The 13,693-nt window shown below is 41.7% G+C and overlaps 1 protein-coding gene across 1 annotated transcript in view; it reads left to right on the top strand.

The window, feature by feature from the left end:
- The window catches only part of LOC134650317 (protocadherin-like wing polarity protein stan), a 73,303-nt gene that overhangs the window by 20,495 nt on the left and 39,115 nt on the right, over nt 1–13,693 (top strand). Inside the window, exons 7-17 of the mRNA XM_063505278.1 lie at nt 891–1,057; nt 2,692–2,834; nt 3,765–3,932; nt 4,619–4,806; nt 5,591–5,828; nt 6,545–6,749; nt 9,104–9,256; nt 10,175–10,395; nt 10,831–11,002; nt 11,360–11,655; nt 12,410–12,542. Of these exons, the coding sequence (XP_063361348.1) occupies nt 891–1,057; nt 2,692–2,834; nt 3,765–3,932; nt 4,619–4,806; nt 5,591–5,828; nt 6,545–6,749; nt 9,104–9,256; nt 10,175–10,395; nt 10,831–11,002; nt 11,360–11,655; nt 12,410–12,542 (2,084 nt within the window). The remainder of the gene's footprint in view (nt 1–890; nt 1,058–2,691; nt 2,835–3,764; nt 3,933–4,618; nt 4,807–5,590; nt 5,829–6,544; nt 6,750–9,103; nt 9,257–10,174; nt 10,396–10,830; nt 11,003–11,359; nt 11,656–12,409; nt 12,543–13,693) is intronic.

The raw sequence follows: 13,693 nt of genomic DNA, 5'->3' as shown, positions 1-13,693 counted from the left end.
AAATTTAATTACAGTTAAAGATTCGTACAGTGAATAAAACAACAAATCGAAACGAAATAGCTAAAATTTTCGTTTAGTCTTATTTTGATGCCTAGCGAGTAAAGTTTTACCCGCCCGTGGCACGCAGAGCAATTTCGAGTTTCCTGCTTGTAAATGGAAAACTATTTAATAATACCAAAACTATTTGGTGTAAGTGTATAGTAAACGATTACAATTTCACACAATATATTATTATAACGCTTTTGTTTCACTACGTAGTTTAGACCGCCCGCCGAGCGGCGCGCAATTTAGTTTCATGCCTGTAAATTGTTATTTACCTACTCGTACGTGGGTTTTGTTTTATTTGCGGCGCCCATTATCCCAGTATGATTAGAATCTATGAGAGCCGCATTTGTTGTATATTTATGTTGTAAATATACCGCATATTCATATAACCACTACTATGTTTTGGTAATGTTTGAATGTTAACTTTTAAATCATTTGTATTTAGTTTCATTTTAAAAATAAATGGATTTTGTTCGAAATAAACCTACTTTGTTTTGCTAAAGCAAAAAATATCCGATAACCTACTGGACGACGTACGTAAACCAAAATCATTCAGCTATTAGTTATCCGAAAGAATTAAATATTTAATGTACGAGTAAAGCCGCGTTCGCAATTCCTAGCGTAGTTAATACCTATACTCACTCAAAACCTTTGTTAAAACCAGAGACTTTGGTTAAAACATATGGTTACTTGCGGCTAGTTTGCCTATAAATATAAATTAAGGAGCAATGAAGTACTTAACTTCAATTACTATACTCCTAAAATATTCCAAAATAGTATTTTCAGTGCACTACCATATATGTTATCTACTTACCCATTCTCGCGTAACCTTGCCTATTTTTCAGAGCAACTGACGCGGATGCGGGCACAAACGCGGCGATTCGCTACGCCATCATCGGAGGCAACACGCAGATGCAGTTCTCCATCGACAGCCTGAGCGGCGACGTGTCGCTTGTAAAGCCCCTGGACTATGAGCAGCTGAGGAACTACCGTCTGGTCATCAGGGCTCAAGGTACGAGAGCCGTAGTTGAATGATTCATGGAAATACTTATACTAAATAATCGGAGGCAACACGCAGATGCATTTTACGACAGCGAGGATGTGTCGCCTATTAAGTCCCTGGACTACGAGTAGCTAAGAAACTACCGTCTGATCACCAGGGTTTATGTAACCTGACTTGTGTAATAATGTACGATAAGCAAGCAAGAAATGCTGCGGCTGGGGACAGAGTTAATAAACATACGAACGAACGAATGATCATTTTTAATTGTATGCAGTTTGCTCATGATCCTGTTTACGGTTTTAATGATGCTTTAATAGTACATTATTGTCGAGGTTCGGAAGTAGCTACTTGCTGGCTGAGGATTCGTTTTAAACGGACGACCTTGGGAGTCCGTTTAATTGAATCCGAAGCCAGCAAGTAGCCTTCCAACCGAGTCATATATAGTGCTTTTCTCAAAAATGGTGCAAGAAATAGAAATATTTTACGGAAGCAACGTTCTAATTTTCACATAAAAAAGTAGTACCATTACAAAGATTTGCTTGCCGCCTTTAAAAAAAAAGAAGTGTATTATTCTGCTGAAAATACGCCAACCTATTTGAGACACCTAAATAGTCGCGGTACCAACATTAAGCCTATAACAGACTATCGCACCACACCGCGACCTTGGAGCGTCGCACCCATAAGTAAGAGCGAGAAAGAGATATCTGTTTCTCGCTCTCACTTATGAGTGCGACGCTCCAAGGTCGCGGTGCGGTGCGATAGTCTGTTACAGGCTTTATAATAATAAATCCTGACAATCATCTGTTTGGCTGTTTAAGGGACCTATGCCTTCATTTGATATGGCCATTTAAAGTTTTAAAAAGTTTGGAACTCGTTAAATAATGGAATTTGTATGCAACATTGCAGTCCCGAAATCGAGACTGCAATGTTTTTAACTTTTTAATTTTTTGAATGACCATAAACTACGCACTTCGCGACCTATATTTTAACCGGCAACGTCGACTTTGCCGTAGCGATGAGACGAGTCCACTTTTTTTCAATTCGAATCATTCGAATTGATTCGGCCGCTGATTCGAATTGAAAATCGAGTTGACTCGACTCGACGATTCGCGTGGTTCGCGACAAGGTCACAGGCACAGGCGCGGAGCGAGTTGAGACGGCGAGTTACGCGGCAGTTGTTGTAAAAAGAACCTTCAGGGCACGGAATTAAGGTTTATTTTTGAATGGCCATACTAGCAGTGAACTCGAGTTGGGATACTTGGAATGGCGAATCAAGCGGCAGTTGTTGTAAAATGAACCTTCGGGTCACGGAATTAAGGTTTATTTTTGAATGGTCATAGTACCAACTCGAGTTGAGACGGCGAATCGAGCGGCAGTTGTTGTAAAAAGAGCCTTCGGGCTACAGTATTAAGGTTTATTTTTGAATGGCCTTAGTAGCAGTGTGATAGCGTTGACTCGGCTCGGCGAGTTGTTCGCCGAGTTAGCTAGTGGTCGAGTTGATTCGAATTGCCCATAGTCTTGATTCGAATTAACTCATCTGTAGGCTGATTCGAATTATTCGAATCAGATAACTCGACTCGCCCATCGCTACTTTGCCGTCTATTTTTGAGAAAAATATACTTATGGTTCCTAATATATTTCAGACGGCGGCAGCCCCTCCCGCTCGAACACGACGCAGTTGCTCGTGAACGTGAAGGACGTGAACGACAACTCGCCGCGCTTCTACACGTCGCTGTTCCAGGAGTCCGTCAGCGAGAACGTCCCGTCAGGCTATAGCATCGTTAGGGTACGTCTAACCGGCCTTACTTTAAGGGCCACCCCACATCTAGCGTCTTTCGAGCGTCGGCGTCTACAACTCTATGGCCGAACGTCGACGCGACGTCGCCGCAACGTCGACTCAACGTCATTTTCCATAGCGCTGACGAGACGCCGACGCTCGAAAGACGCTAGATGTGGGGTGGCCCTACCAGTCTAGATAGCTTACGCGGTTATCTTACGCCAGCACACATTCGTCGAGAGCATCTCGCCGAGAGTCTCGGCACCGCTCTGACCCAACCGGAGAAAGGCGACACGAGCCGAGAAGGAAGCAGTACACTTGTTCTCCGCCCGTCTCGGAGTCTCTCGACGAGTGTGTACAGCCGGCATTATACTGATGCGGCTCCGGTGTGTGAGGGAGACATTGCTATGCCCGTATATAGCAAATGTGTTATGTTTAACACAAATTAGCGATTCGTTTGCTCATTTGCCTCATTAAAAATCGTACTTTGAAATTTGACAGCTCATGAATATTGTTCTGTACGGCTTAGTTCATTATTATGCGGTTGGGTTCGTATTAAAATTTTTGTTTTTATCTTCTTTTGCCTAGCTCCTTCTCACTTCCTTGGGGTCGGCCCTTCCAATCATGCGTCGCCAGGCCGGTCGGTCCTGGGTCGTCTCAGGTCTTAGATTTCCATTCTTCATGTCTTTTCTTACTACTGCCATCCAGGTTGTCAGGGGTCTACCTGGTCCCCGAGCTGCAACAGCTATATCCAGAACCTTTTTGGTGATGTTTTTTGGTGGTCGTCGCAAGTTTTTCTTGGATAGGTTTCAAACTGCATTTGCTTGCTTGCCTTGAAACCGCCTTGTCTGCTTTTTATATAATTGTTTCTGAGCGTGTGATTTAAATATGTTTATATTCGTTGTAAAGACGTCTTTTGAAAATCTGTAATAATTCTAGGTTCAAGCGTACGATGCAGACGAAGGCGTGAACGCAGAATTGACGTACACTTTAATCGACAAAGAGTTCGGGCGCGCCGAGATACCTATCACCATAGACCCGCGCTCTGGCTGGGTGTACACCAACGGACTGTTGGACAGGGAGGTGCAATCCAAGTATCAGCTGCAAGTAAGTCACAAATACATGAATCTATATTTCCATATAAATCTACAGATGAGTTAATTAATTAAGAAGAAAGAAAGAATTTCCTAAAGAGTAATCTATCATACCTACGACTAGATTTATTTTTGAAGTGAAAACTTCTTTAGCGGCGCTGGGCACTTTTTGAGGTGGGGAAAAAATGATAAACTCGAGACAGCGTAAGGCGATCACGTGACCGTAAGCCCCGAAGGTGGCCACTCATAATTGAAATGGCATTTAAATCAATAAAGAAAAACTCAATGTTATTTGACATTTATGTTGCGGACTCCTTTTCAAGACTCTTTACCTATGTTCAAATAATTTGACGTTGTCATGGCAGTATGTAAATAAACATGTCAATGAAAAAGTGTGGTCTTATTTGAGAATGATAATAATATATAATAAATAAATAGAATACCTCCGCTAAACGTATGTATCGTGTTACCGGGCGTCGGTAACATAGTGAGGTGAGTTTTCACTTCTATCGGCACTCCCGGAGTGCAACCGTTGTTACTTGTTTTATTATCCTTGTGTTTGTCAAACCTAACATTCAATTATTACTGTCTACAAAATAACGATTTGGATTAGAATAATTAGGTATTCTACTTTTAAATGAATGCATTTTTACCAGTATCCATTGAACAATATGCAGGTAAAATTAATGGTATTTTTAGGTAACGGCTACCGACGGCGGCACACCACCACGCTCCGCCACCGCTTCAGTGGTGGTGGTGGTCCAGGATGTCAACGATAACGACCCAGTGTTCTCACCAGCCCAGTACGACGTGCAACTGGCTGAAGACGAGCCTCCAGGAACGCCAGTCGTGACGGTCACCGCTACGGACGCTGATGAGGACAACAGGTAAAGTTGATCTAAGTTGCAATAGTTCGTATTTGTACAACAAGAGATCAAAGTTTGATATTTCTTTGAGTGCTTATTTTGAGTCCCGTGCAAGCGAAAGATCCTATAATCTAATTTAGAATCTTGAGCGTAGTAAGGGACTCAAAAGCGCACGAGATGTAAATAACTTTGATCTCGTGTAGTTCACAAAACTTTTCACCTCAGCAGTGAGAACATATTAGAGAACCCGAAAAATTTATTCCTTCTTCATCACTTACTTATTCACTCATGTTTTCTTAAGATATACCAACAATTAAGTTTTCACCTCAGCAGCTCAAACAAGGGTACTTTGTTACTTAAAAACAGTGAGCAAAATCGCATTTTGCTCACTGAGTGAGCAAAATCGCTTTTTGCTCATTTTGTCTTATTTTGCTCACTGTTTTTAAGTAGCAAAGTACCCTTGTTCGAGCTGCTGAGGTGAAAAGGGTATTTATGTGCTCGTGACATTTCCATTCACCATGGACGGTTTTGGCTCCACAGCAGCTCACTCTCCAAATATTTTCGCATAGAACATTCGCAATCACGCCTTCGTTTGCATTTTGGTATCAACGGCGAGTCGGCGACTTATTCTCGGCAGCCTTCCAATTATAGGTATACACGTTTTTTTCAAGACAATAATCGTGACAGTAAATAACCTACAGCAACGTTAATGTTAATATAATAAATATGTGTAAAAATGGTCCATTCCGTTGAACCACTGAGCAATAAAAATATGTATTATTCTAAGTTATAATTTTATTTTCAGGCTACACTACGAGATCACGGGTGGCAACACTCGCGGCCGCTTCGCCATAACCTCTCAAAACGGACGCGGCCTTATCACAGTAGCTCAACCGTTGGACTTCAAGCAGGAGCGGAGATACGTCCTCACAGTGACTGCCACTGACAACGGGGGCAGATCCGACACTGCCATGGTCCACATCAACATTACTGATGCTAATAACTACGCGCCTGTGTTTGAAAATGCACCGTATACCGCCTCGGTATGTATAATGAATTCTTCGGTCTTTAGTTTTTCTCAAAGCTGTCAAGTTGAACCTTATGTCTCTGCAATAAGGCTTATGAACTGTCAACTGTGTGAACGATCGTTATTATTTCAAGATGTACGGCGATGAGGAACCTTTTATCGTAGGTCAAAATTTTTACAATATTTTGTTTGTTACCTACCCCTTGTGTCACCTATATTGCTAATGAATGACATATGCTGAGGCAGTGACAAGCACTAGAACGTCCAAGGGTGGTATTCCACCTGTCCAATTTCTTTGTCCTATGTGTTTTTTGTCTCACATTTTTCTTGAGAGAGAGAGAGTGAGACGCCATGAGATTGGACAAACATATTGGACAGGTGGAATACCACCCGTACGAAACTCTAACTATAACACTGTTCCAGGTCGGTTTTCAAGTCGCATCAAATTATAATGTTTTCTTAGCCTTTTGGACGCCAATGACCGATATATGCGCACCGTAGGTTCAACGCCAAAGACCGATTAATCGGTCACAGACCACAGAGCAACATAGACCTACGTGCATATGCATAAAGTTCAATTTCAGTTTTGACACTTCAATGACGTGGCGTCTGAGTGACAGCTTTTGTGTTTGACACGGCGTCGAAAAGGTTAATGTTGTTGTTGTACAGTCAGCAGCAGAAGTTGCTAAGCGGGTGAGGTGTTCAAAAGTACTTATTATTTTTCCCCCTCAGGTGTTCGAAGACGCCCCAGTCGGCACGACAGTGCTGGTCGTGTCGGCGACCGACAGCGACGTGGGCGTGAATGCACAGGTGTCGTACAGCCTGAGCTCGGAGATTTCCAACGAGGCCGTGACCCACCACGAGCAGGAATTCGTCATCAACTCGCAGACTGGCGCCATCACCACTAACAAGCTGCTGGACAGGGAGTCTATGAGCGGTTAGTGCCATATATAACAGGTTTTTCCACCTCAGGTGTTCGAAGACGCCCTAGTCGGCACGACAGTGCTGGTCGTGTCGGCGACCGACAGCGATGTGGGCGTGAACGCACAGGTGTCGTACAGCCTGAGCTCCGAGATCTCAAACGAGGCCGTGACGCACCACGAGCAGGAGTTCGTCATCAACTCGCAGACTGGCGCCATCAACACTAACAAGCTGCTGGACAGGGAGTCCATGAGCGGTTAGTGCCATATACCTATAACAGGTTTTTCCACCTCAGGTGTTCGAAGACGCCCTAGTCGGCACGACAGTGCTGGTCGTGTCGGCGACCGACAGCGATGTGGGCGTGAACGCACAGGTGTCGTACAGCCTGAGCTCCGAGATCTCAAACGAGGCCGTGACGCACCACGAGCAGGAGTTCGTCATCAACTCGCAGACTGGCGCCATCAACACTAACAAGCTGCTGGACAGGGAGTCCATGAGCGGTTAGTGCCATATACCTATAACAGGTTTTTCCACCTCAGGTGTTCGAAAGACGCCCCAGTCGGCACGACAGTGCTGGACGTGTCCGCGACCGACAGCGACGTGGGCGTGAACGCACAGGTGTCGTACAGCCTGAGCTCGGAGATCTCAAACGAGGCCGTGACGCACCACGAGCAGGAGTTCGCCATCAACTCGCAGACTGGCGCCATCACCACTAACAAGCTGCTGGACAGGGAGTCCATGAGCGGTTAGTCTCATCATCATCACCAAGAGATCTCATCAACATTTATTCAGCAAATAGGCCACAAGGGCACTTTTACACGTCAACATGGAATTTACATACAGCAAAAAAACACACATCAACAATTATAAAATACAACTAAGCCGCAAATATCAGATCAAACTAAAGTATTACATAGAGATGTATAAAGTCTCTAAATGTCGAATTACAAAAAACGCTATAACAATAGTATTGAAAAAAAAAAACACAAAGATACAAAAACTATAATCTAAAATTATTTAGAGATGTAAATGTCTCTAAGTGTCATCATAACTAAAAGATTACAATATATAGTAGTTAATCAAATTATCCTTAGAGATGTATAGGGTATCCAAGAGTCAAAGAGTTAGTGCCATAAATAACAGGTTTATGAGACAGATGAATATATAGAGATACAATTCAGTGTCAGGTGATAGAGAAATATAGGTAGTAAGACAAGGGTGCTCACTCCATACATCAGTTCTATTATTTTCAGTGTCGACATCTAGCATCGAGTAGCGGAATTATCAGTACTGCTAATTGACAATAGATGTAGCACCGACCGGAAAGTATTATGTTGTTGAGCAATTCCGCTACTCGATGCTAGGTGTGGACACCGAATAAAATAGTCTTTTTGGTACCAAAACTGATGTATGGAGTGAGCAATCTATGTATTTTTTCTCTATGGTCAGGTATATAGATAGAGTATAGACATTTAGAATCTGCGGTCTGCGTGTGCTAGCTACAGATTGTTGAACCGTAACTTGTCACGGCTTCTTCACGATTTAGTAACGACTATTTTAAAATTACCGAAAATTTACATTTAGACAAAGACATTTATGATTCTTGGAAATTCTATAAACTGGATTTTGTGTGATTTTATAGTGCCACACATTTTTCTGAGAAATTGTCCTGGTGGTCGCAGTGCGTCCTGTGCTTCAACCTCATCATGTACAGTCAGCTGCAGAGAAAACTGACGCCCCCTGCATAAACATTTATTCGCGGGCGGGTCAACTATCTCTGCAGCTGACTGTGCAACAAACTTAGCAAATTCCTAAAGCTTTGGATTCCTCCGAAAACGGTGCCGTCATATGACGGCCGTCATATAGCGGCCGCAAAAGACGGCCGTCTTTACGGTGGCGACATGTGGAAAGCACCACGGCGTCATAACACACCGTCATCCATCAAGGTCAAAGCGGCAAATTTGAAAAATGTAAGCGCGATGGGATAACGTCCCATAGAAAACTTGGATTTCGCGCCTTTTCCTACTGACACGATTTGCTTGATCATCTATAATTTACTTGGAGGATGAAATATCATCAGAAGAGGAAAATAATCGTAGTACGGAATCATTTATTCAAATCTCGTGTCATTTATTTAAAATGGCGTCACCGCTATCTAATAAAACGTTCACGAAACTATCGACACCGTCATGACGGCCGTCATCTTACGTTACGTTGACAATCAACGTAACGTAACGCCGTCTAGGAAACCGCGCCATCTTGTTTACATAGACAACGTTCTATGACGTCAGTCAACGCTATATAGCGGCCGTAATATGACGGCACCGTTTTCGGAGGAATCCAAAGCTTTACTTTTCACTTTGGTTTCAGGCTACTTACTAACGGTAACAGCGCGCGACGGAGGCGTGCCGTCCCTGTCGGACACGACGGATGTAGAAATATCCGTCGTGGACGTAAACGACAACGAGCCCGTGTTCATGCAGCAGCTGTATACAGCCAGCATCATGGAAGACGCTTTAGTTGGTACGTTTGCCTGCATAACGTTCCCTAATAACAATTCAAATCTTCTAAACTTTGATTTTTTTTTTGTTTAATTTATTTAGGCAACAAACAGTCATTTACAACAGTAATAATACGCAATGTGTTAAGAGACTTTGAGTGCCCTACCTTAATAAACTAATTCCTAATTTAAAGTAGCTAGTGTAGGAGCAGTAAGCGGAAAACAAAGTTATCATTAAGTAACAAAGTTGTTAGTAACTTGAGTGCAATAGTGCATCTATCTATATTCTATATATGAATTGTTGAATTGTGGATATGAGCGGTCGGCGCGGCTTGGCGCCAAGCAAGCAAGTTTGGCGTCGCAATAGGGTATTTTCCTACTAGTCAAATCAGTTTCTTTTTTAGAAATGTCTAAACGATTTGCTAATATGGAATTTATATGAAACATTACATCGTAAAGTCACGGTCAACTCACCTACTTTTTATATTTCTATCCGATTTATTACATAGAACTTGTGTTTAAAAATAACTGCTATCTATGTTTTTCTAATAATCATCTGGTGCTTTATTTCATGCATGGTGTGACATAATTTATTTTAAATGCAGTATAATACCCTAATATCTGGGTAACCGAGCTTCGCTCGGAAAACATATAAAAACTCGAAAATGCGCGTTTTCCCAGAGATAAGATAGCTAGCTAGATCGATTTTTCGCCCCCGAAAACCCCCATATAGCAAATTTCATCGAAACCGTTAGAGCCGTTTCCGAGATCCCCGAAATATATATACATATATATAAATAAATAAATAAACAAGAATTGCTCGTTTAAAGGTATTCGATAGATAGATAGATTAAACGCATTGCGGTGTGCTTCCCGTCACCTTGGCTTTACATATTAGGTGAAAAACGAAAATATTAATTCACCTTTTTATTTTATTCCAGGAACTTCAGTAACACAAGTAGCAGCAACAGATGCCGACGTCGGCTTGAACGGGCGCGTGCATTACGAATTGGACCCTAAAGACAGGGAGGAAGGCTCATTTGTGGTCGACCCGGCCTCGGGGGTCATCCGCACGAACAAGGCTCTGGACAGAGAGTCGGTGGCCACGTACGATTTGAAAGCGCTGGCGATAGATGGCGGCACACCGCCGCAAAGCTCAACGGTATGTAATTCGCTGATTTATAGACCTTACCTCGTTGTAATAGAGAGATAGTTGCCGTTTTTTAGGGTTCCGTACCCAAAGGGTAAAAGCAGGACCCTATTACTAAGACTCCGCTGTCCGTCCGTCCGTCTGTCACCAGGCTGTATCTCGCGAACCGTGATAGCTAGACAGTTGAAATTTTCACAGATGATGTATTTCCGTTGCCGCTATAACAACAAATACTAAAAACAGAATAAAATAAAGATTTAAGTGGGGCTCCCATACAACAAACGTGATTTTTGACCGAAGTTAAGCAACGTCGGGCGGGGTCAGTACTTGGATGGGTGACCGTTTTTTTGCTTGTTTTGCTCTATTTTTTGTTGATGGTGCGGAACCCTCCGTGCGCGAGTCCGACTCGCACTTGGCCGATTTTTACGTATGTTTGTTTTCCTACAGGTAATCGTCCACATAAAAGTGGAGGACATAAACGACTCGCCGCCCGTGTTCGAGAGCGACTGCCTCACGTTTTACGTGGCAGAGAATAGCCCTATCGGAACTACGGTGGGCGAAATATATGCGCGAGATCCTGACGAAGGACCTAATGCTGTAGTGCATTATTCTATTAAAGGTAACAGGAGACTATTACTTTTATTTTCATAAATTATATCTTATATTCTCGACATAATTTAAATTGAAACTATATCCGTATTATTCACCGACTCGAGATTCTGATATAACATATACTAATCTATGATTCTGATGTCAACGTGATTATACTATAAGATTTATATCTTATATTCTCGACATAATTTAAATTGATACTATATTCGTATATTCAGCGACTCGAGATTCTGATGTCAACGTGATATAATTTTGCTACCTTGTTAACTAACTCCTAAATTTGCCAACAATTACTTCGCTGACCCAATAGCGCATCGGAGTGAAGTGAGGTTAAATGGAAGTCTTCAATAACTTATATTTTCAGGTGGCGACGACTCCAGCAGCTTCTCTCTCGAAACCCGCCAAGGCTCTGATAAAGCAGAACTAGTCACAATGGTGGACTTAGACTACGAGAGCCCCCGCAAGAAATATGAGCTCATCCTACGAGCGGCCAGCCCGCCGCTGTGGAATGACGTCAGAGTGGAGATACTAGTCACGGATGTGAATGATAATGCGCCTGTGATGAAGGATTTTCAGATCATTTTCAATAACTATAAGGACTGTTTTCCTGTGGGACCGTTTGGTAGAGTGCCGGCATATGATGCGGATGTTACTGACAAAGTAAGAAACAAACATTTATTTGTGTTTTGTACATAAAGAGTTTATAAATACATACATACATACATACAAACGTTTGTACTGACATTTGTCAAAGAAATTTCCGAAATAAACCCTTAATGATCTAATTCCTTACGTAATTTGTTGAAATTATTAAGAACCAACAGGAGCTGAGATTTAAATATTTTAGGTAAATATACCCGTCTCGCTAACGGAAGCGGCTCCTAAAACTAGTGCGATAAGGACAAGGCGAAAATCCTGCGTAAAAATCTCAAAAATCGAGGTTTCGTACTCGACTGTTTCCTCCTCCAAAACTTAACCAATCGTAACCAAATTTGGAAATCTAAATGATTATGACATTATCTGTGTCGGACCGTTTTGCTTTTTTGGCTAATTGATATAAGTTTTGAATAGCGCGCCTCTCATTGCGGCATAGTCAATTAGGCCATTTTGGCCATTTTTGAAGGGCTCTAGCGCCTTAAAAAACAAAAATATCAAAAAAAGCAAAACGGTCCGACACAGATATTAACAATATTAATCTGTGTTAAAAAAATCATTGCTCTAGCTTCAAAACCCACGGAGGAAACAGTCGAGTACGTTTGTATGGAGAAATGACCACTCCTGTTGGCTCTTAAGGTAGGGTAGATTATGCATTGCATCATACTTATTATTTGATTTCAAGCTCACATTCGAATAGAAAAGTAATAATCTAATGCCACCACCCCATAGTAACATAATTTTAAACTTTTTGTTACAGCTCCAATATCGGATATTATCTGGCAACAACGCAAACCTGGTATTGTTGAACGAAACCACTGGCTCCATGACGCTATCACCTCAACTCAACACCAATGTGCCCAAACTGGCTACGATGGAAATATCTGTTACGGGTACGTTCAATCTTTAGACTGGCATTTATATACCTACTTCTGACATCATGCAAGCTTCCAAGAAACATTTCTTAATTATAGTAAACAATGTATAATATTTAATGTTTTAATCTAAAGCATGGCGCAGTCGGTAGGATTTACTAACATATTTTTCTCAAAAATGGACGGGAAAGTCGACGTTGCCGGTTAAAAAATAGGTCGCGAAGTGCGTAGTTTATGGTCATTCAAAAAATTTAAAAGTTAAAAACATTGCAGTCTCGATTTCGGGACTGCAATGTTTCCATACATACAAATTCCATTATTTAACGAGTTCCAAAATTTTTAAAACTTTAAATGGCCATATCAAATGAAGGCATAGGTCCATTAAACAGCCAAACAGATAATCAGCACTTATTATTATAATGTTGGTACCGCGACTATTTATGTGTCTCAAATACGTTGGCGTATTTTCGGAAAAAATACACTTCTTTTTAGGGTTCCGTACCCAAACGGTAAAAACAGGGCTATTACTAAGACTCCGCTGTCCGTCCGTCCGTCTGTCACCAGGCTGTATCTCACGAACCGTGATAGCTAGACAGTTGAAATTATCACAGATGATGTATTTCTGTTGCTGCTATAACAACAAATGCTAAAAACAGAATAAAATAAAGATTTAAGTGGGGCTCCCATACAACAAACGTGATTTTTGACCGAAGTTAAGCAACGTCGGGCGGGGTCAGTACTTGGATGGGTGACCGTTTTTTGCTTGTTTTGCTCTATTTTTTGTTGATGGTGCGGAACTCTCCGTGCGCGAGTCCGACTCGCACTTGGCCGGTTTTTTATTTTTTTAAGACGGCAAGCAAATCTTTTTAATGGTTTTACTTTTTTCTGTGAAAATTAGAACGTTGCTTCTGTAAAATATTTCTATTTCTTGCACCATTTTTGAGAAAAGCACTATACAGGGTGGAAAGATAAGTCGGGCCCTGGAGGGAAACTACCTTAAATCCTTAAGCTGGCTCATTTTACTTGAAGGAGACATTCCTTTATTTTTAAAAAGAAACAAAACTGCATTCAAAGTATTTTTCTTTTTTTCTTCAATTTGGCTTATCTAAAAAAATCTTGAGTACTAAATATTAGATTTTATGGATATTTTGTACGACAGACGAGTGTAA

The sequence above is a fragment of the Cydia amplana genome, chromosome 8, assembly GCF_948474715.1.
Source record: "Cydia amplana chromosome 8, ilCydAmpl1.1, whole genome shotgun sequence".
NCBI classification, from domain to species: Eukaryota; Metazoa; Arthropoda; class Insecta; order Lepidoptera; family Tortricidae; genus Cydia; species Cydia amplana.
Note: the sequence above shows the minus strand (reverse complement) of the source record. Positions and strands in the feature narration are given on the sequence as shown.